Raw genomic sequence first — 23,971 nt, 5'->3', positions numbered from 1 at the left:
TTCATTGTCTATGGTAGCTTTTAGCAAGATGTAGTTTCCTTCCTTATCTCTTTTATTTAGGTCTATTTTTTCTTTTATTTTATCTGATATCAGGATTGCTGCCTCTGCTCATTTTACTTTAGCTGAAACATAATAGATTCTGCTTCAGTCCCTTACTCTGTGTGTGAAGCACTATTTTATCTCTTTTGTGAAAGAACATCTTGAGAGTTAGAAATTTTCTTATCTGCTCTGCCATCTTCCCAGAATCCTCTTCCTCTCTTGATAATTTCTTGAAAGATGTTATCTAGTTCTTTCTTTTGATTATGGCTTTCAGGTAGTCCAATGATTCTGATATTGTCTCTCCTGGATCTATTTTCCAATCAGTTGCTTTTCCCATGAGGTATTTTACATTTTCTTCAACTTTTTTCATTCTTTGAATTTGTTCAATTGATTCTTGAGATCTCATAGTCATTAGCTTCCACTTGCCCAATTATAACTTTTAAGGTGTTGTTTTCCTCAATTATCTTTTGTACTTTCTTTTCCATTTGGCCAATTGTACTCTTTATGAAGTTGTTTTCTTCAGTGAATTTTTATATCTCCTTTTCCATTTGGCTAATTCTACTTTTTTTTTTTTTTTAATGAGGCAGTTGGGGTTAAGTGACTTGCCCAGAGTCGCACAGCTAGTGAGTGTTATGTGTCTGAGACTGGATTTGAATTCAGGTCCTCCTGACTCCAAGGCCAGAGGTCTATTCACTGCACCACCTAGCTGCCCCCTAATTCTACTTTTAAAGCATTTTTCCAAGCCATCAACTCTTTTTTTAAAATAATTCTCTTGCATCACTCTCATCCTCCCCCCCCCCATTTTCTTATACCTCTCTTGTATGGTTTTCAAGCTCCTTTTTGAGCTCTTCTATAAGTTCTTTCTGGACTTGAGACCATTTCCCATTTTTCTTTGGATTTTTACCCATGGGTCTTTTGACACTGTTATCCTCTTCAAAATTTGTGCCTTGGTCTTCCCTGTTACCATAGTAACATTTGTTGTTGTTGTTGTTGTTGTTGTTGTTGTTGCTGTTGTTGTTGTTTTGCTCCTCTTTGTTTTGGCCTTTTCCCTTCCTTTTAAATTTGAGCTCTACTTCTGGGATGAAAGGGGTACTGTTTCAGGAATCTTGAACCAGTGGCTGCAATCCCTGGCTGTTCACCTGATGCTGCACTAATGTGGCCCTGAGGCCCAATGGGGACCTTTGTGTCTAGTGCTGTGCTGAGTGGGTATGGTGGGGACTGACTAGGAATGCTGGAGGCCACAAGGGACTGGCAGCTTACCTGGTGCTGATCTGGGTTCCTAGTGTCTGGCCTGTGCTGAGGCCTGGTGAGATGTTTCTTCATTTCCCCAGGGTTATACTGAAAAACTTGGAGGTCTAGCTTTTGGAGTTTGCCTATTTACCTGGGGCTAAGCACATGGTGGTTCTTGGAGTCTGGTTCCCTTGTCTATGCTAAGGCATGTAGGGATCCTGGTTTGGTGCTTACTTGTTCCACCACGCTGGGGCTCAGGATCTCCAACTGATTTGCTGCTGGCTTGCTATGATGCTTCTTATCCTGGAATGTATTCACCTTTTATCTGAGTGAGATAGACCTTTCTTATCAATCTTCCAAGTTTCTCAGGCTAAAAGATAATTTCACCCTGTCTTTTTGCTAGTTCTGCTTTACCAGGATTCATTTTGGGACGCTATTTTATGGTTGGGTTTTTTTTTTTTTGGAGGTGAATATGGGAGAGTTACCTTGATTTACTGTTTACTCCACACCATCTTGGCTCCCTTGTCTATGGTTATCTTAAATGGAATTTCTCATTCTATCTCTTGATGCTGGGCTTTGTTAGTATTATATAGATATGTGAATGATTTACGCAGGTTTAATTTTTATTCTTCAATTTTGTTAAAGTTATTATTTCAAGTAGTTTTTAGTTGATTTTCTAGGATTCTCTAAAGTATGCCATCATATCATCCACAAAGAGTGATAGTTTTGTTTCTGCATTGACTATTTTAATTCCTTCAATTTATTTTCTTCTCTTATTGCTAAAGCTAACATTTCTAGTATAATATTTAATTATAGTGGTGATAATGGGCATCCTTGTTTCACCCCTGATCTTATTGTGAAAACTTCTAGTTTATCCCCATTACATATAGTTCTTGCTAATGGTTTTAGATAGATACTATTTATTATTTTAAGGAAAACTCCATTTATTCCTATGTTCTCTAGTGTTTTTAATAGGAATGGGTACACACACACATATTTCCCACTTTCATTTACTCCTTCAAAAACTTTGTAATTTCCTTTCTGTGGCTATTCCTTCTACCCACACCAACCTCCTGCATGAGCTGCTTTGGCCCCAAGCAGAAACCTGCCCTTTTGTGAGTAAGCTTCTGTTTACAAGCTCCTTTGTACTTGGTTAGGTTGGTTCTGTTAACCATACAGGATGGCAGGAGACTCATAGTCAGAAACCTTTCCAAGATGGTAGGCCCTGTCAGACATTGTGTTCTCTCAACAAAATTTTTGTTGCATGGTACCTCTATGCTATGGTGAGGTTTTAGAGGATGACTGGTTCTTTTAAGCTGAGTAGCAGGCAATAAGGTGGAAAAGTTTGTTCAGTGCCATAACACTATGATTGACTTGAGTACCAGATTAAAGAGCTTGGATTTTGCCCTGTAGGCTAAGGGAATCCTTAAAGTTTTTGGAGTAGGAAGTGGTTGACACTACAAAGTAGCATTGTGACAAAGATTAATATGGATCTGGTATATAATATGGACTAAAGGCAGAGAAAATTAGTTAAGATGCTACTGAAGTAGTCCGTGCATGAGATGATGGGATAGCTTTCACAAGATGGAGTAGATTTGAATGTCTTGTATCCTGGATGTAATATTTGATGAGTTCCCATAGGGAAAATATACTTAGTCTGCCCTCAGAAACTGGTCAGACTCTATTGGACATAAGAATCACCTTCTGCAAGACTTCAAAGTCTATGCTAATGATCTCAAATCAGGAGTACTTGAAAAGGAGACCCATATTTGGGGTGAAGGCTTTGATCCCTCCAAACAGGAAACATCCTCTCCTTCCTATAAACTCTCATTCCCTTCCATTGATCTATTTAGGCAGGTAGCCTTTCTTTCATTCTTTGCTTGTCATTTTCAATTTTGTGTTACAGTTATTTTATGAAAATAATCTATGTACATGACCTACTGTCCCTAATAGATTGTAAAATGTTAAAGGACACAGATACTGCTCTAACCTATTTCTGTATTCCTCTGGACTTTACTACATGGCTTTTGCATATGGTGGACACTTTTTTTTAGTAAATTAATTACTTAATGTCAGCTGTTAGTAGAACAGATTGATTTGGCCCTGGTCACATATATAGCAAGTTGTAGAGTCAGAGTATGAACCCAGTTTCTCTGAATCTAGGCCCTAAGAGTCAATATTCTTTTCAATCTTTTCTTTGAAATATGAAATAAAAATAAAAATAGACTAAGAAGAAACAGTAACAACAACTCAGATGACATTGTGAAGGCTTTTTTTTTTTTTACATAATTTCACCTTTGATCCAAATGTCATTACAAAGCCTGATAGATGGGTACCTGTCAGGGTAAAATTCTTAATTAAAGGGAACATGAGAAATTGAGTTCTGTCCCTAATAAATGAAATGGAATTATAAAAGGCAGCATGTGGCTCTAAGTAATACAAACCCGAGACCCCCAGGGAAAAGAAACCTTGTGATAATCTTTTTGCAGCTCTCAAATGAGAGAGGAGGGGAAAAAAAAAGATTAAGCCTCCTCGTGCTCTTCAGGGAAACCTTGTGATGACTTTCTGATCCCAGCCAGAGGCAGCGTTTCTATTTTAATGGTCCTTTCCCCCACCACCATATTTTTAAAAAATTGTCTATTACCCACCTTCAGCAGCTACCAATATCCAACTGACTTTTCAGTCCCATTTCTATCATAATGCAGTCTGCATCTCAGGACAGCTGAATGGATAGGAAGCAGTTTGTCTAAGGCCAAAACAAAGAGTTAAAAAAGGAGTGCCATAGTGAGCTATCCTAGAGAACGCTCACCATCAAAGCAAAAGCAGAGGATCACTAGTCAGTCGATCTTTTCAAATTCAAAGTTTTGCACCTACTCTTTAAAAGTGCACATATGCACGTGCGCGCTCGCATGCGCACACACACACACACACACACACACACACACACACACACACCACACACCGTATACACAGGAAACAGACTTAAGATGCAGCAAGAACTATATTTCTTTACTTAAGCTATGTTTTGTTTTGTTTTGCATTTAATAAACAGAATAAAAGAGAAATGTGTCTTTCAGGATGAAAGTCTGAACTGAGATGATATTTGGGCATGGAAGATCTCTGGTCTTGAGACCCCAAGACTAGTAAGTGCATACCATCTATCACAAAGCAACTTACCTCCTTGGGTCTCAGTTACCTCATCTGTAAAACAAAGAGATTGAATTAGATGATTTTTAATGTTTCTTCCACCTCTAAATTCATTCTGTCTTCACTATTTTGAATAAATGGATCAGTTCTTCAACTTTACTATGGTAAGTGAAGAAAGAGATGTTTTGCTTACAATCAGTCTTTTTCCTCAGGGATTCTTTAAGCTCAGGAGGTCAAAAGATTTTCAAATTAAGGAATAGAGCAGGGCAGAAAAGGAAGGATATGTCAGGGAAATTTACTTTGGTTCACTGACCATATTTGTCTTATTGTCCACATACCCCAAAATCTTCTCCATGTGGTTCTCCATTGCCTGCAGAATAATGCCCAGACTTGTTAATTTGGAAGTCAAAGTCCAATACAATCTGGTCCTACCCTTCTTTTCTAGCCTTATATCCTGTAACACTTTTATGAGCCCTATGCAATTTATTCATTTCCCCCTAAACTTATACCTTTATTCAAGCCTTTCTTCTTTCCTTTTTTCCCAAGTATCCAAATTCTCCTTATCCTTGAAGATGTAGCTCAAACCCTACCTTTTTTTGTGGGACTAGCACATAACTGGCAAAGACTTCCCACCCTGACTTCATGTACAAGCACAGTTCCTAATAATTGCTCCCTCCTCTGAACTTCCTTGGTATCAATGTTCTATATCATTCATACATGTATATAGACTACAATTTCTCTCTCTCTCTCTCTCTCTCTCTCTCTCTCTCTCTCTCTCTCATTTATTTATCTAGAACTGTGATTTAATCAGTATTAAAAAATTCCCAGTGTGGAAACTCTGTGACCTATCTATAGCTAGGAGTATGAGAGAGTTTTCTGGGAGAACTGAGAGGGTAATTGATTTTCCCATATTCGAACAGCTATATGGGTTAGAGAAAAAATCGGAATGTAGGCATTTCTTTCTGCTCTGTCTATTATACTTCTCAACTGTCTTATATTACCTTTTTTTTAAATTTGCTTGGGGAAGACTAAGTAATTCAGTGAAAAACATATTGGACTTCAAGTCAAGAAACCCAAAGTTTAAGGCTTGTATTGGACATACGCTAGCAATATGAACATAAGCAAATGACAATCTGTCAGGGTTTCCAAGAAACTTTCTAAGACCTTTATAGTAAGTTACAAGTGGCCTGTGATATGCCTTAGTGGGGGAACTTCCACCAATGAAATCACAGATGCTTGACTTACATACACCTTGTCTCCCCTACTGGACTGTGTGTGCCTTGAGGGCTGGTGATCATGGATTATATATCTGCACTCCTTTGAAATACTGGCACATAGTGGAAACACCTTAAATATTGACTGATGGAGCAATATGATAGACCCCTTTCATATTTTAAAATGAATCTCATCCAAATTTGCCTGACATTTAGGAATAAGTTCACATTTTTATTTAGTGCTTCCTATCTTACTCTGCTGAAGTTATAATCTGACCTGAATTCTGATTTGCAGATTCAATTCTGATTCTAATTATTCCATGGCTTAGTACACTGCATGGTATATAGTAGGTGCCTAATAAATGCTAGTTGATTGATTGATTAGACTGTCAGTGTGGTAGAGGACCCATGTTCAAATCCTCTCTCTTTCTATAGTTATATAGGACTATATATTTAGAGCTTGAAATCCCTAGGAGCCATACAGTTCATCCTACTCATTTTACATATGATAAAGCTAAGGTCTAAAAAAGTGAAGTGACCAACGGTAAGTGGCAGAGCCAGGAATTCAAATCCACATTTTCTGTCTCCAAATCCTATTCTCTTTTGACTATGCCACATGCCTTCACTATACCACATAACCTTCAAGTAACACACTTAATACCTGTGTGATCATGAGAAAATCATTTTATTAATCTGAGCCTCAGTTTATCTGTATAATAATGGGGTTGATGACTTTCAAGATACCTGTTAGCCCTAAATCTATGATCTTTTGACTATCTCTTTAAATCAATAAAATAACATGATTCAAAAGATTTATCTTAATTAATTAATCATTAATTAATCCTGATTCACAAACTCCAAAGATACCCTGATAGTGAAGGGTGTCGCTTTAAAAATTAGCCTATGTTGGCTACCCTATTTCCAAGAAAAGCAGTCATGTGCTGAGCAGATGAGAGCTTAAGACAAAGACTAGAAGTGTTTGAAGTTGGAAGTGGGAGGAAATACTATTTAGGTTTCAGCCAATGCATGTGATGATTAGAAGCTAACAGGGAGCTGGCGAGGAAGCCAATTAGCCAACTAAGGAGGAATTTGTGGAGGGCCAGGGGAAGAATGCACCTAGTACCTCTATGTTATTTGCTGTTGATTTTTCAGGGTTCTTTGGGGCAGTTTCCCAGAGCCTGTGTCTCATCCAAGAACCTGTTGGAGAAGAAATGTTGTCCCACATGGAGCGGAGATGGATCTCCCTGTGGTCAGCTGTCAGGCCGAGGCTCCTGCCAGGAGATACAACTTTCCAGAGCACCACAGGGACCCCAGTTCCCTTTCTCCAGGGTGGATGACCGAGAAGAATGGCCCTCTGTCTTCTACAACCGGACCTGCCAGTGTTCTGGCAACTTTATGGGGTTCAACTGTGGTGACTGCAAATTTGGGTTCTTGGGACCAAACTGCCTAGAGAGGAGACTGCTGCTGAGAAGAAACATCTTTGATTTGAGTATACCTGAGAAGAACAAGTTCCTTGCCTATCTCAACTTGGCTAAGCATACTATTAGTTCAGACTATGTCATCCCTATCAGTACCTTTGCCCAGATAAACAATGGTTCAACCCCCATATTTAGGGACATAAAAATTTATGACCTCTTTGTCTGGATGCATTATTACGTGTCCCGGGACACACTGCTTGGGGGCTCCAGTGTCTGGAGAGACATTGATTTTGCCCACGAAGCTCCAGGTTTCCTTCCTTGGCACAGATTCTTCCTCCTGCTATGGGAACAAGAGATCCAGAAACTCACAGGGGATGTGAGCTTCACTATTCCCTACTGGGACTGGCGAGATGCTGAAGAATGCACTATTTGCACGGATGAGTACATGGGAGGTGGTCACCCAACAAACCCAAACATCCTCAGCCCTGCCTCATTCTTCTCTTCATGGCAGGTAAGCAATAGGGATAAGATTCGATTGCTTCTTATAAAAAAAAACAGATACTACCACTACCGATACTAATACTAATATGAATGATGATAGATTATATTTTATAGTAATTAACGGCATGGAGTTTTGTCTTCATAATTAGCTCATTTGATTCTAAAAAAACAACCCTCTGAAATAATTAATATAAGTTATTTGTTTGTTTTGTCTTAACCTGTAATGCCTTTGCATACCAGAATTTCCTTTAAGGAAATTTTCTAAGGCAAATAAATAACACTTCTGTAAACTATGGTCTTAGAGAAATACCTGGGGCACTGAGATGTTCAGCTGCCTGCCTGGGACATAATCAGTGTGTGTATTCCAGAAACAATGGCAACATTAATTTGATCACTAAGTTCAGAATAAAGTTGGGGTAAGGTATATGCATACCATGGTCAGACAGATGGCAACATGGTCTCAATAAATAGCTAGATGGGAAGTGAAGCATGGACGGGTCTGGAATGGGCTAGAGTAATCTAGGTGTGTTTGCATTTGTTCACTCACCAACTAAGCTTCAAAGTCCTCAAAATGAGTGGATTAATTCCCCCAGTGACCAGAGGCATGATTTTTAGATATCTGATTCAGAGGATGATCTTCCAGGTAGAGAAAAATAGGATAGTGGAAGATTGGACAGCAATAAGGCCCAGGTGAAGAGAGTTATAAAATACTTTCCTCACTATAACTTGGAGCTTGTCCTAGAAGTTAAGATCTTATATATTATGCTCATTTTAGAGATGAAATAACTGAGACACAAAGATGTAAACTGACTTATGTAATGGTTACACAGCCAGTCTATGTTGGAGCAAGGACTTCTGACACAGAAAAGAAACAGATAATTGATTTAGAGTTGAAAGAACATTGTTGTTTTTGTTCAGTCATTCAGTCGTATCTGACTCTACGTGACTCCATGGATGTGGTTGTCCATGGTGTTTTCTTGGCAAAGATACTGGAGCAGTTTGCCATTTCCTTCTCCTGCTCACTTTACAGATGAGGAAACTAAGTCAAATAGGGTCAAGTGATTTGCCCAGGGTCACAGAGCTAATAAGTGCCTGAGGATAGATTTGACCTCAGGCCCTCCTGACTCCAGGCTCTGTCCTCTTTCCACTGTACCATTGAGCAGCCCAGATCATCAGAGGCCATATAATACAAGCCCTTCATTTTACAGTTGAGAAAACTGATGTCCAGAGAAGTTGTGACTTGTTCCAAATCACACAGTTTATAAGTAGCAAAGCAGGAACTTGAATCCAGTTCTTATTATATAGGCAGTGAGGTAATGCAATGGACAGTGCACTAGACGGAGTCTGGGAGACATGAGTTCAAGTCTGGCCTCAGATACTTACTAGCTGTGTAACCCTGGACAAGTCACTTAACCTCAGTCTGCCTTTATTTTCTAAACTATAAAATAGGTATAATGATAGTACCTGCCTCCCTGGGTTGTGGTGAAGAGCAAACGAGACAATATTGTAAAGTGCTTAGCAGAGTGCCTTGCACATAGTAGGTACTTAATAAATTCTTATTACCTTCCCCTTCCCTCCTTCTGATTTCAAGCCCAATTCTCTTTCCACTACATTGTGAGATGACTTTTGGAAAATTTCGAGCTCTCAGCCTTGCACTTGGCAATTAAAATGTGTGGATGACTTTTCTCTCTCAAGTGCACACAGCAATCAAGAGAAAGAGGAATGCGTTCAAGTTCTTACTTGAAAATTGTCCCAGATAAGTTTTGTCACATGGCAAATGTCAGCACTTTATTGAGTAGAGGCATCCTGTTTGTGCAAGGGGAAAAAGCAAAGTCTCTCTACATATCTGTGGGGAAAAGCATGTATTTTATGAAGGCTTCCAGAACTGCTCACCTTAGTATGTAAAATACTGAGACTTCTTGCTAAATTCTCTAGTCTTCCTTTACTCCCCCAAATACTCCTTGGTCATGATGAAGTTAAAAACAAGAATAAACAAAACCTCCTTGTTAGCTAACACCTTTGAGAAAGGTTGTGGTAACATGGGACACACATGGGATCTGGAGGCAAAAGTCCTGAGGTTGAGTTCCGAGTGGATCCTTTATCAGCAGTTTGACTATGATCAAGTTTGTTAGTTTCAATTTTCTACTCTAAAAATGTGGGTAATATTGCATTATCTGCCTCATAGCACTGTGGTAGATTTTTAAAAGGGAAGGTAGTGGTTTATAAATGTAAGCTATTGTTATTTTAACATAGAGAAACTTGAAAATGCTCAGAATTATTTCCAAGTAGAAATTGGCATACATATGTCTTATCTGAAAACTAGATCCATACTGGTCAATCAGCAACTGTTTCATTGTTCCTTTAATTGAATACAGACACTTGGAAGAAGGGGGATATCTCTTTTTCTGATTTTAATGAATTATGCCTGTTTGCTCTACTCCACCCAACTTAAAAATCCTCTAATCTTCCCTCCAATTAGAAATCAGATTACCTGCTCTTGTATCTTGGTTTATATCCTGTTCATTTTTTTAATTCATAAAAATCCACCTCCTCATGATTTTTGAGGTCCATTGCCAAGTTGAGGAGGCATGGTACTGATTTGTTATGCAATTGGCATGCATTGCTTAATAAATCAATATTCTCAGAAGCTCAAACCTTTGTTTCCTTAGTTATTTCATTTTTCACTTATCACATTTCTAATGCTATGGTTCATAAGCCCTCACCAATGTGCTTCCCATCATGATTTTTTGTTTATATCAATTAGCTAGTCAGACTTTATTAAATTTTAGAAAGAGATATTTAGTAAGGTAGTTTGATAAGAAAAGTAGATATGATACTCCCCCCCCTACTCCAATATCTGTGACAAACTCTTTGCTAACACTCACTGGGCTAAGTGCAGAGGTGGTAAAGGAGTAACTCATGTCTCCTGGAAATTCTTTTGATGGAGTTCTCAGGATGTTACACTTAGGTAGGCTTAGTATTGCTTTTCTACAGGGCTCTTTGTAGAGCCTTGAATCTGTATCCAGTTTGTCCTGGGATTCTAATGCACACATTCCCGTAAGCTATTACTGAGAAGATTGAAGTTCAAACTGTTTTTTTTGACACTTTCAAGTTTGAAAGGCACACCTCTGGCTAAGGTGGTGGGAGGGAGAGAGACCTGGACTCAAGCTACTATTTTCCCCCTTTTCAGGGGCAGTCTTTTCTATTGGTTCCACTTTTACTCAAAATTATCTAGGTCCAATTCCCACAATGGTTTTATACAGGCCTCAGAAGGCCTGGCCACATTGTACATAAGGGGATGTCTGGACCTTGTTCAAAGCCAATGAACAATCAAATGTGTTTTCACTGGATAAATGAAGGTTCTCACTGACTCAACACGAAATTTAAATTGTTTGGGATGATTTAATTGGTTTACTCAATGTACTCTTTCAATTCTTTCTTTTTTATACTTCATAATTTTTTAACTAACCTTTCACAGAAAGTTATAGAGAATACATATGTATCAAGTGTAAACAAAGGTAGTAGTCTGGGTCTTTGCCTTTAAACAGTGAGGACTTGTAGGACATGTAGCTATTAATCATGCCAACTTCACCCTTAATTTTATATCCCTCTTATATCCTGGAATTTTACCTAGAAGTATGAATCATTCAGTTTTACTTACTTAGCCACCCTCTTTCCATGGCCTTCCCTTTGTGTTCATGCACTTATCTACCTTCTTTCAAGGTCATAATTCATATGAAAAGTTCAATTAGATTATTAAATTCATAGTAAAGTCTGGACCATTAATGGCATGTAACCTAGGCTACAAATTCCATTAAATTCCTGAATCAAACTTCTTATAAGGCATAAATCCTATTTTTGGCCAGAATCCATCTCCCCTTTATTTAAGTCTCTCAGCCTTATTATGAAGGCAAGAGACAATACTAATACAAAGTTAAGTGCCTTATTATAGACTTTCCATTTACCTATAAAATTATTTATTTCATGGTATAACATTATGAGGGGGCAGCTAGGAGGAACAATGGGTAGAGCACCTGGCCTGGAATAAGGAAGATCAAACTGATCTTTGAGATCAGTTCAAATACGATCTCAGACACTTACTAGCTACGTGATCTTGGGCAAGTCATCTAACCTCTGTTTGCCTCAGTTTCCTCATCTGTAAAATGGGGATAATAATAGCGCCTACCTCCCAGGGTTATTGTGAGGATCAAATGAGATAATCATTGTAAAATGCTTATCACAGGGCCTGGAATATAGTATGGATTATGTAAATGTGAGCTATCATTATTATATCATGATGATGTCTCTACTTCACAAATTAAAAAAGTAGATTGCATTACGTCCTATGGAGTTCAATTTAAGACCTTATGTCATATAAAAGCAGAAAGCCAACCCAGAGATAAGCACCCTCTATATCAAACATTTTGCCTACAAACTCAAAAAAACATCTTTGCATGAGAAAACGAGAAATGTAATCTCTAGGGAATTTGGGCTTTATTTCATGTCATGAATTATTTATTTTAGGGGAGATGGAAGGTCTATTATAACACATTCAACTTCCGGTTAGTTCTGTTGCATGTCCTATGCTACAACTGGAAGACAGAAGAAAGGGTCGCAAAGCAATTACTTCCTTATCTTATGAGAGAACACTGTTGTTCTTATTGTTGCAGCTGCATGAGTAAATAGGAACACGGGTTTGCTCTTACAGGATATTCCCAGGAATTCTATTCTATTAGAATCCCAGGACTCTGCTTTAGTGTCTGCTTGTGCCACTGTCTATCCTTATAAACCTAGCACTGAAACAGGGTATGTGATGTTTAAAATAACTCAGAGGCTAATACCAAAAAGCATGTTGCAAAACTAACTCTTTCAGTGAGAAGAGGGGACATGTGCCTCATCCATCAGCTTGTTTCTCTTACTCTTTGTCTTTTTCCCTTCCCTTTCCACATTATGATGTCATTTCCCTCCAATTAGTCTTCTGTAGCTACTCTCAGGAGGCAAATCAGATGATGTAACTATATCAGAAAAGCAAAATCCTAAGAAAGAGCTGGAGTCTCCCAATCCAATCCAATAAACATTTTGACTACTATGTACCAGGTACTGTGCCAAGTTCTGGTAATAAAATTAACGAAAAGGTAGATGCAGAAAGTGTGAGCAGGAGGAGTCAGGACATCAGGGATTACCCAGCATAGGGACATCTTATTTCCTGTAGTTGAAACAGGTTTAGCAGCAAATACAAATTGGAATGATCTGAAAACTCAGTTTCTGCCACCTATAAAGGAAGGCATGAGGAGGAATTTGGTACTCTGCCTCCTAGCACTCCAGTCAGAGGGAAGGATGACAGAGATAGTGTCAAATCAAGGCTAGAATTAGTAGCATGGCTCTGAGATTAGAGGTTATGGTCCTATCTCGGGAGAGCCATCTTTTTTCCTAGAGTTGAAACCAGGACATGGCAGAGGATGCAAAGTGTAACTCTTGTTACATATATGCAGAGAATTAGTGCTACTCTTTTGTTTTGTTTATACTGAAATGAGTATTACAATCTACTCTCAAGTTGCTTCAGTTTTTAAAAAGAAAAAAAAGTTCACAAATCATGTCTGCATTTTGTTGACTCTACAATTCTATGCAAGACTATATATCTAATAATTAGCTACAACTCTGTTGGTGAAGATAGTCACATTTTGGCATTCTGGTCTCAGATATGCTCGGTCAGCCTTAGACTTGGAGTTAAAACTTATTAAAACTAAAAGAGATTTTAGAGAATAACTAGTCCATAACTCTTATTTATAGGTTGGGAAACTAAGGGCCAGATTGGGGAAATGTGGTACAATGAAAATAATATTGCATTTAAGGATGAAGAACTTAAACTTGAATCCTAATTCTTCTACTTTCTGTCATGAGGCTGTGGGCAAACTACTTCCCTTCTGTGCTTTTCAGTTTCCCCACGTACAAAATGGGAGAGGAAAGGAGGCAAACTGGACTAGAGCATTTGTAAATTCCCTTCCAACACCAAATCCTATGGACACCAAAATGACTCTGATCAAGATCACACAACCAAATGGCAGAACTAAGACTAGAACTCATATCTTCTAAACCTAGTGCTCCCACTACCATACACTGCCCCTTCTGATAGTTCTGAGGAACAGTCAAACAAATCACTAAAAATATCTCAGAATCAAATGTAGCTTAACTGAATTATTTTATTTTTTGACTAACTTGGCATGAGGATATTTTTAAAAGTCCTATTCATTCTTTCTTTGGATGATGAAAACCCCAATATTGATGATAGCAACTGGTTCTCATATTCCCTACTGAAATTATTCTGTCATTATTCAAAAGACTTATGATTTCATCTTTGAAGGACTCACTCAGCTAATATAGGTGGCAGTATGTCCACATGAGCTACTGTGATTAAAAAGCATTCATTATAAGAAAATGTCCAGTCTTCTGGTGATGAGCTTCTCCCAATTTCACTGAGCTGGTACTTGGATGGTACACACATGAGCACAACACTTGTACGTACTTCAATGGTGTATGGAATCTTGGGAAACCAGACGTGAATCTCATGCCATTTTGAGGGAATAGAATAACAGAGTAGAATTTAAGAGACTAAGCCACTGGTAGGTAATGTCCAATTAAAATTGTTTCAAAGGATATTTTTTCCCTGAATTTCTAATATTCCTAGTGGTTAAGTATCGAGCTGGTTCAAAGTACTATATAAAATGAGGATGTCTGTCTCAATGAGAGAACAAATCTGAAAACATAAATTTCTATTGTTTACTTCAGAATTAGGCATAGCAGGGACAAGCATGATAACTAAATTTGTCGATAAATCTCTTTGATCTTTGACTGGATGACAGAGAGCAATGATGTTCATTCATTAGCAATGATCTTTGATCAAATATACTAATTTATTCATAGCAACATTTTGGTGGGTACAAAAAACATTGAGTAGAGAATCACTAAAATAAAAATAGTGGTAATTAATGTAATGGAATAGAACTCTGCCTTAAAAAATAATGAATAGTAAAACTTCTAAGAAGCGTGGCAAGCCTCATACGAATCAATGCAAAGTGAAGGAATCAGAACCTGCAAAATAAAAGACCAATGACTACAACAATGAAAAGAAAAGAAACAAACAAACAAATCTGAATGCTATGTGATTATCATGACAGAATTTGGACTTGCTGAGAAAATATGCCTCCTTTTTTGCTTTGCAGAAGTGGGGGGTCTATGAATATGAAATATTACATATTCTGTCAGGCATAGTTGATATGTTGATTATTTTTGGTAATTTGCTTTCTTCTCCTCTTTCTTTATTAATCTTTTACACAGGAAGAAAAGGGAATGGCAAATTCAGAAGGTAATTTTAAAAAAAAAATGAGATTTTTTAAAGTAAAAATAAGTAAGCGTCCAAGATTTCATCAAAGATTATTTCATCAGAGACATTGTTTAAAATAATAATAGCTTCTATTTAGCACAATGTGCTTTCAGATCCATTATTTCAATTCCATTCCATTAATCACTTACTTACTATGCTTACAAGTTGCTAGGCTGGATATATAATGACAATTACAGAAAGACAAGTCCTGCCTCCAGGGAGTTTATATTCTCGTCCATATACAAAATGTACAGAGATAAATTAAACACCAAATGGACTCAAAGTCCTCTTTTGGGACACCCTGTACAAAGTAATGTGAGGAAGGAGAAAATGCTGACAGGAATCAAGGAAGGTTTCATGGAAGAAGTGGAAGCACAATAGAACCTTGAAGGAAGATAAGGATTGAGCAGTACCAAGCGAAGAGGAACATAGTGAACCTTCTATTCTATTAGAAGGTTGACTGTGTATGGGGAATAATGTAAAACAAGGCTAGAAAGGTCATATGGCTGACCTCGTTCTACTCTCTCCGGTTCTGTTACCTTTTAAAACCCTTCCAACACAAACATCTTAGGGTAGCCTAAAAAGATTGAGGAGTCTCTTTTCTCTGCCACCAACTTGAGCTCCCATTGATTGTGTCCCTGCAGTTTTAGGGGCCCAGTGACCAACACCCTAGTTCCATTTAACAACTTAATAGATAATGTTTTACAAAGGGATATTTACTTCAAAGATATAATGATAAGAAACATATAAATATTTACTCCAATACCACGGTAGCATAATTCTCTTATTTCAGACTCTGGAGAGGAGGGCATTAGGCTCACAGTGTAGTTGAGTTCCTACATAGTATTAATCTCACTAGGTTCATGTGCAAAGCCCAACTTGAGATTACGTTATGCTGGCCTAGAGTTTAGGACCACTTGATGTTTAGGGCTTTGTTGCAGGGTTGACTGTATAAAGGCACCCGATTTCACCTAGACTGTATGCCCACATACCTATGGCTCCCACTCCTAGGCAAGATAGGAGACTCCACTCTCTGAACCTAGATCTGAAAAGAATGAATAAAAAGTCCAAAGATTTTATATATATATATGGATGGATGCATGCATGCATGCATATTTATATATGTATGTATATGTATATATATATAATGTATGTATATATATTTATATACACACATAGAGAGAGTGTGCATGTGTGTGTATATATGTATATACATGTGTGTATATGTTGTATATGTTGTATATATGTGTGTGTGTAAATATGTGTATATACATGTGTACATACACTTATATATATATGTAATTTGGAGTTCTAAATTCTCTTTCTTCCCCCCCTCCCTTCCCTCATTGAGAAGGCAAGCAATTTGAAATAGGTTATTCATGAGCAGTCATGCAAAACATATGTTCATATTAGTCATGTTGTAAAAAAAAAAACAGACCCCCTCAAAAAAATAAAAAGACAGTTTAAAAACAGTATGCTTCTATCAGCTTTCAGACTCCACCAGTTCTTTCTCTGGAGGTGAATAGCATTTTTCGTCATTAAGTCCTTCAGATTTGTCTTGGATCATTGTATATCTGAGAATAGCTGTTATTCATAGTTGGTGAATATGATATTGCTGTTACTGTGTAAATTTCTTCTTCTGGTTCTACTCACCTCTCTTTGCATCAGTTCATATAAGTTTTTCCGGGATTTTCTGAAATCATGATGCTCATTATTTCTTATAGCACGTAGAATTCCATAACAATTACATGCTACACCTTGTTTGACCATTCCCCAATTGAAGGGCATCCCCTCAGGTTCCAATTCTTTGTTACCACAAAAAGAGCTGCTATAAATATTTTTGTATGTATAAGTACTTTTTTTAATTTCTTTGGGACACAGACCTAGTATTGCCAGGTCAAAAGGTATGCATGGTTTTGTAGCCTTTTAGGCATAGTTCCAAATTGTTCTCCAGAATAGTCGGATCAGTTCTCAAATCTACTAACAGTGCTTTAGTGTCCCAATTTTCCCACCTTCCCTCCAACATTTGTTATTTTCTTATTCTGTCATATTAGCCAATTTGATAGGTGTGAAGTGGGACCTCAGAGTTGTTTCAATTTGTGTTTCTCTAATCAATAATGATTTCGAGCATTTTAATATGATTATATATAGCTTTGATTTCTTTGAAAATTCTGTTCATATCCTTTGACCTTTTATCAATTGAGGAATGACTTGTATTTGTATAAATTTTAATCAGTTTTTTATATATTTGAGAAAGAAGGCCTTTATCTGAGAAAAAATCAGCTATGATTACCAACTGTGTATTTTCCTCCATCCTCCTTTTCCTCTATTTATCTTTCTCTCTCTCTCTCTCTCTCTCTCTCTCTCTCTCTCTCTCTCTCTCTCCTTTCATCCTGTCCCTCCTCAAAAGTGTTTTGCTTCTGACCACTACTTCCCCCAATCTACTCCCTTTCGTATGCCCCTCCCATCTTTTAACCACTTCCTCTCCTATTTCCCTGTAGAGTGAGATAGATTGCTGTGTCCAACTGAGTATGTATGTTAGTCCATCTTTGAGCCAGTGGTTCAAGAGTTGTCTGCCATCTCCCACAATCTTCCCCTCCACTGTAAAAACACCTTTTACATGAGGTAATTTACCACATTGTACTTCTCTGTAAAGTCCAGAATTCCCCTGGCTGGGAAGCCTTGTACCTCCCCTATAACAGTGGGGTGTTCTTTTGATACCAAAGGAAGAGGCCAAGTATCGCCAGATTGATTATAGGTAGCAGTTTAATCAATCATTCAAATCAATCAATCAATCAAATAAGGGCAATCTTCAGTCTGTGGTTACAGCCAGACAATTTAGTGGATCCCCACAAAAACCCCCCAAAATCCCTGTAATAATTATAGAAAACAGAGAAAAGGGGGAGGAGGAGCTAGAGAGTACATCACTACTGATTGGTGGATATTTTTGGTTTTCTGCTTAGTAATGAGTTGGTTGTTAAGCCAATGTTATGCCCAAACATAAGTTTGTGTACCAGTCACATGTGGGTCACAATATTCTTGTTATGGCTTTCACAGATCATAGTATTTAAGTTTTGACTTGTTCTCTAAATTATGCTCTAGATTCTAAGTTATGGTTTTTAATAGGTCACCATGTTAGGGCTTCTACCTTTCACAGAGTTTAAGTTTTTATGGCTTTTCATTTATTGTTGTATTTTATGGCTTCTCACTAATTGGGACCTCACGCTCTCCCCCTTCTCTTAGTACCTCTTTCTTTCTCATCCCTTAATTTTACTTTTTTAGATATCATCTAAGGAGTCACTTTCACTCTCATGTGAAAATGAAGAAAAAAATCACCACTAATGCTGAGTCAAGCTGTTTTAAAGATGTGGATATTTCTAACTATAAATTAACTGAAAATTAACTGGACACATACCAGAGTCAGCCCAAACTATTTACTGAGAGCTAAAGATTTTCAGCAAGAGCATTCCCACCTTAGAATTCAGAAAGCACTACATATCAGGGCTTGGATTATTGTTTTGTTGATTGTCTAGACTTAAGAAAGCAATGGAGAAAATGTTAATAATGCATTCTATTTAATTTAAAAGCATGTTGGGCATAGATATGGATAGATATCTGTAAAGAGAGGGATAGATAGATAGATAGATAGATAGATAGATAGATAGATAGATGAATGGATAGATAGAGAAAGGGAAGATATAGATTTATTTTCCAGAGCTTGTTGCTAAATATTTATTAGAACAGCATTGCCAATACAAAATGTCTTCATATTCTCTAGTTCTATGATCTCCCCAAAGTAGATCTCTAGCATCTAGCAAGTGCATGACACTCTCCTAGGAGGTTTGAACGTGCACCTGACCACCAATACAACTGACTGGTAGATTGTGATGAGTCTTAAAAAACAAGCTAAGTAGAGCACTAGCCCTGGAGTCAGGAGGATCTGAATTCAAATCCAGCATCAGACACTTACTACCTGTGTGACCTTAGGCAAGTCACTCAACCCTGATTGCCTCCCCCCCACAAAAAAAAGGCAAGCTAAGGATTCTACATTTAAACCTCACTATGACCCTGTGAAGTTAAGGCCATGGGGGAGGAGGGGCAAGTATGAAGAAGGAGGTTTTAGACATAGAATTTCATCAGTCCTCCCACTGATACCCTATTATACTATTAGTTGCCTGAAAGTCATCAAAGATTAAATATCTTGTTGATAATCACACCCCTAGTATGTGTAAGAAGCAAGACAAATTTAAATCATCTTGAATCCAAGAGGGACCTTTTGTCCACCATCCTACTCTTCTGCCCTTCAGTCTGTTTTTGATAGTAGAGGAAACTGAGGTGCAGAGAAGTGAAGAAAATCCTCAAACTGCAGGGTTCTTAGGAAGGCTGAGAAGGATTTCAGAGGAATAGCAGAGTTTATCTGGTCCACCTTCTACCTGTATTCACCTATAAAATGTTCCATATTTCCCCAAAGCCACCAGTAAGTAAGAGAGCTAGGATTTAAGTTGAGATCTTCTGAGGCCCCAAGTCTAGTGTCCTTTATCTCATACCATACAATGATCACAGATCCTAATAACTGTTCATTATAAAACAAAAAAAAAAGTCAAGCTTCTAATACAGAAAGGAATATAGGGAGGGAAAGAGAAAGTGGGAAGAAGGCTAAACAATGGCAAAGAAAATTACAGAGAACATCATTTTGAAATGCAAAGAAATAGCAGTAAAGTAGCAAGCCTTTTTCCCTCTGCTATTATGTGTTAAGGAGCACTGCTCTGGTTCTGCATTAGGTTACTGGGGACAAATGTGAACCACACAGCATTCCACAGAACTGTCTTCATAAAGGAAAAAAAAAGAAAATCTGTTATTTCTCTGAGCAGTTGCCATGGCTACAGTGGTTCCCATGAATACCTGCTTAAATAGGACTTTCCACCCCTTCCCCCTTCCCTCTTATTCCTTCTGTGTGACAATTTTTTTTTTCCTGGATGACTACATTCTTTGGTCACATTTTTCTCACATCTATCATCTAAGGAACATTTTTTCCTCCTTATTTAGATCTGTAATGTCAGCAACCTCCAATCTCTCTCTCTCTCTCTCTCTCTCTCTCTCTCTCTCTCTCTCTCTCTCCACCTTCCTCCCTCTAGTCACTTTTTTTTCTGAGTAAATTATTCTGTGTTTAATTGGCCCAAGATTTGTACATAAATATTTGCATATTTGTGCTATGTGAGGTTATCAGGCAAATATATACAGATTATATATATATATATATATACATATACTTGTATGTATATGTGAAAATGAAATATAACATGTTAAAATTGAAATATAATAAATAATTGAATAGTAAGTATATAATTTCAAATGATTATACATGTATAAATTAACCAAAGGCTGTGATATTTTTTTTTAAATGGCTACCAAAAATCCACTTGACCTTATTTCTATTTCACTCTAAAACTAAAGAAATCTCAATTAACTCTAGTCCATAGTCTAAATCATTCAGATTGGACAGTGTCCTCTGGAGTTCAAATTAAGAGAAAATGTCATAAGAGGTGATAAAAAGCCACCTTCTACACAAATGTTTTATGATAAAACTTTACATTTCATTTTAAAATTAAAAGTGAACTGTGATCTCTAAGATATTCGAGATATAGTGTTCATAGAATCATTGATTTAGAGCCAGATGGGAGCTTAAAGTCAATCTAGTTTAACTCTCTCACATTATAGTTGAAGAAAGTGAGTCCCAAGGATTTTAAGTGACTTGTCCAAGGCAAACATTTATTTATAATATAAAATATAATATAAAATAAAATAAAAAATAATACAAACCTATATATTTATATACAAACATATATGTAATATATATGAACATAGAAAGATAGATACAAACACATATACAATACATAGATATACGTATACATGGATCTTTCTTTTTTTCATATATATTAAGCTTCTTAGGTCAGAAACTTGTTTTTATATTGTTGCTGTTCAATCATTTCAGTCATATACAGCTCTTTGTGACCTCATTTGGGGTTTTCTAGGCAGAGACACTGGAGTGGTTTGCCATTTCCTTCTTCAGTTCATTTTACAGATGAGGAAATTGAGGCAAACAAGGTTAAGTTATTTGCCCAGGATCACACAGCTAGTAAGTGTCTGAGGCCAGATTTAAACTCAGGCCTTCCTAATTCCAGGACCAATGCTGGTCCAGGACCAGCCACCTAGCTGCCTCTAAAATACATTAAAAAAATGTTTAGTACATATTATACATTAGTAAATTCTTGTTCACTGAATGATTCATTATTGTACAGTGGCAGTGGGTATTTTTTTTACTAATGTTTCTCTTAATCCTATAAGTTATTAGCCCTCCTCAGTCAAATCAAGAATTATTTATTAAGTGCTTATTATATGCCAAATACTGTGCTAAACTCAGAGGACACAAAGAAAGGTAAAACCATGGTCTCTACTCTCCAAGAGCTCACAAGATAATGGCAACTATGTATATGTAATGGGGGGAGGCGGAGATGAGTGTGTGCACATTCATGTGTGTAAAGGATAATCCTTAAAGTGAAGGCATTAACTTGGGGGAAAGCCATGAGGAGGGGAAGATGGAGAGGAAAGATTCTTTTGAAGAAGCAGGGTTTATACTGAGTCTTCAAGGGAGCCAGAGAAGCCAGGAGACTCTCTATTTGAAAAAACTATATATAGACTTTAAATTTACTTACTCCTTTCCACGTTGTAATCCTCCTGTAGAAAGTAAGTCCTTTGAGAACAGGGGAACTTTTCTTTTCTGTAGTTGAGGAATTAAGTTGAATTAAATGAGGTAAAAGTTCCTGAGGCTGTGAGGTGAAATTTCTTGAGGCCTAGTCTGCTTCCCTCAAGGCCTACTGTTTGTTGATTCACTGGAGTCTGGCCTGGAGGTGTTTATCCTTCACTCAAACCAAACCTTAGTCCCTGGAATCTTCTCTGAAGTTTTCTCCAGATGTCTTAGTAAGACAACTGCTTTACCCCTTTGCTTTTGTTGCTCTATGTTCATCTCGTGGTGATTTTCTGTCTATTTGTGGAGGAAATCTGGAAAACCTAGAAGTTTCTGAGCTACCCCACCATCTTCCCAGAATGCAATCCTATAACAATTACAATAAACTTCCAGGGTCATCATAGTCACTAAAAAATAATAAATACAAAATCAAAAAAAGCACAGGTCAGCATACAAGGACTGAAAGCCTAGTAAGGAATATTTGAAGGCCACGCACAGAAGTCCAAGATTCCATTTGCACCTATAGAGCCAGAAACCAAGGACAAGTCCACAGTGGGGCCCACAGCCACAGAGCCCGGGGAGGGGGGTAAATGTTTGTAAGGTCTTTACTATCCTTCTGAAAGCCCAAGAAAGGAGACAATGATTTGTGTGGTGGCATGGGATAGTCCTCTTCAAGGTTTACATGGTGCTTTCCCTATGATGACCTGATTGGATTTGACAGTGCAAGTATTATTGTGTCTTTTTTACAGATGAGGAAGCTAAAGTTCAGAAAGTGTGTATGACTCACTCCACTAACAGAGATAATAAGTATTTAGTGCTAAGATTTGAACCTGGGTCTTTTTATTCCTAGCAAAGTATTCCTACAACTGCACAGCATTTCCTCTTTAAACCCTAAAGAATTGTGTGCTATTTGGGAGAAGCATAGCAAAAGAAAGGGGAAGAGTATAGGTACGTATTTCTCTCCTCCATTACAATGAGAGTAACTCAAGTAGAGATTGTTTCATTCTTTATACTTGTAACCCCTATGCCTAGAGCAGGACTTGTCGTTTAGTAGGTGCACAATAAATATTTGATTATTGATTATTCTAATCATGTCAATAAGCATGTATTAAGTGCCTTCTAGGTGCCAGGAGCTGTGTTAAGTGATGCGAATACAACTGTAAAAAAGACACTCCTGGACTTCAAGGAACTTTTATATTCTTTTGGGGAGAGGGGTGGCAACATATATAAAAGGAAGCTGAAAAGTAAGGTGGAGAGATGAAAGGAAAAAATGAAAGTACCTAGTTCAGGGGCATTTCAGAGAAAGTAAAGGATAGTCAGGAGTGTAGCTTGGAGAGGAATGAATATCCGGCTAACCTGGGTCTCCTCCTTAAAATGGTTCTGGGAGGAACCAGCCAGTATGAGGGAGAAGCCTCAAGAAGAAGGATAGATCCAAGGGATGAAGTTTAGAAGTTGAGTGATTTCCAGGGTGAATTGTTGATGCATTGTTGGTGCATTGTTGATAAAGTGCAGGAGAATCAGGAATGTAACCTAGAAAGGAATGAAGGATTATTAATTTTTTTCCCCCTGAGAGAATTCTGTGCAGCCAGGAACCCAAGACAAAAGAAAGAGTGGTAGCAATGAAAAACCAGGAAGCAGAAACAGTAAACTAAGCCTTTGTTCTTGCTGGTTGTTGGTTTTTGTTGTTGTGTTTGTCCTTCATTCTCAAAGAGGACCTTGACATCAGGGAGATGATGATATGACTTGCATTGACTTTGATCTGAGTGAGGGAGGGCTGTGCAAGGTCACCAGTGTTACTTTCTCCTCCAGAACCATCTGGGTCCAGTGGCCAGGTATTCATCAAGATGACTGGAGATGGCCCAGGATGCAATGAGAGACTTTGGCCCTTTTAAGCTAAGGTCTTTTCAGGTTCTCACTTTGAGTAAGGTAACACCCATTCAGTGGATAGACCTCTCTAAGAAGTGAGTCAAAGGATGGCCCCTTCAAAAAAAAAAAAATCAAACTGGGAAGGGAAGATCCTCAGGGTTGCTGGCCAAAAGATAAACAATTACTACTTACATTCACTCTGAGCCAGGAGAGCCCAAAATATAACCAGTAAGTGGTGCTTGGAAAGGGACCTATTGTTGTTCAATCTATGAGCTCCAGAGTGAATTGAATTTAAGGCTTCCTCTTCAAAATCCAATTCACTCTGGTCTTGCTGGTAGGAAAAATAATAAGAAGAATCTAATAAACCTATATTGCCCCCAAATCCTTCAGAGCTTCTATTGTTTTTAAAGCTATATTGACATCTGAAAGA

General features: G+C 37.7%; 1 protein-coding gene across 1 annotated transcript in view; it reads left to right on the top strand.

Moving 5' to 3' along the window:
• Positions 1-6,722: 6,722 nt before the first annotated feature.
• The window catches only part of TYR (tyrosinase), a 161,207-nt gene continuing 143,958 nt past the window's right edge, over positions 6,723-23,971 (top strand). Inside the window, exon 1 of the mRNA XM_027848297.1 lies at positions 6,723-7,559. Within this exon, the coding sequence (XP_027704098.1) occupies positions 6,741-7,559 (819 nt within the window). The 5' untranslated portion in view covers positions 6,723-6,740. The remainder of the gene's footprint in view (positions 7,560-23,971) is intronic.

Source organism: Vombatus ursinus, unplaced genomic scaffold (assembly GCF_900497805.2).
Source record: "Vombatus ursinus unplaced genomic scaffold, bare-nosed wombat genome assembly UNPS02005659.1, whole genome shotgun sequence".
NCBI classification, from domain to species: Eukaryota; Metazoa; Chordata; class Mammalia; order Diprotodontia; family Vombatidae; genus Vombatus; species Vombatus ursinus.
The sequence above is the reverse complement of the archived record's forward strand: the minus strand, read 5'-3'. Positions and strand labels throughout refer to the sequence as shown.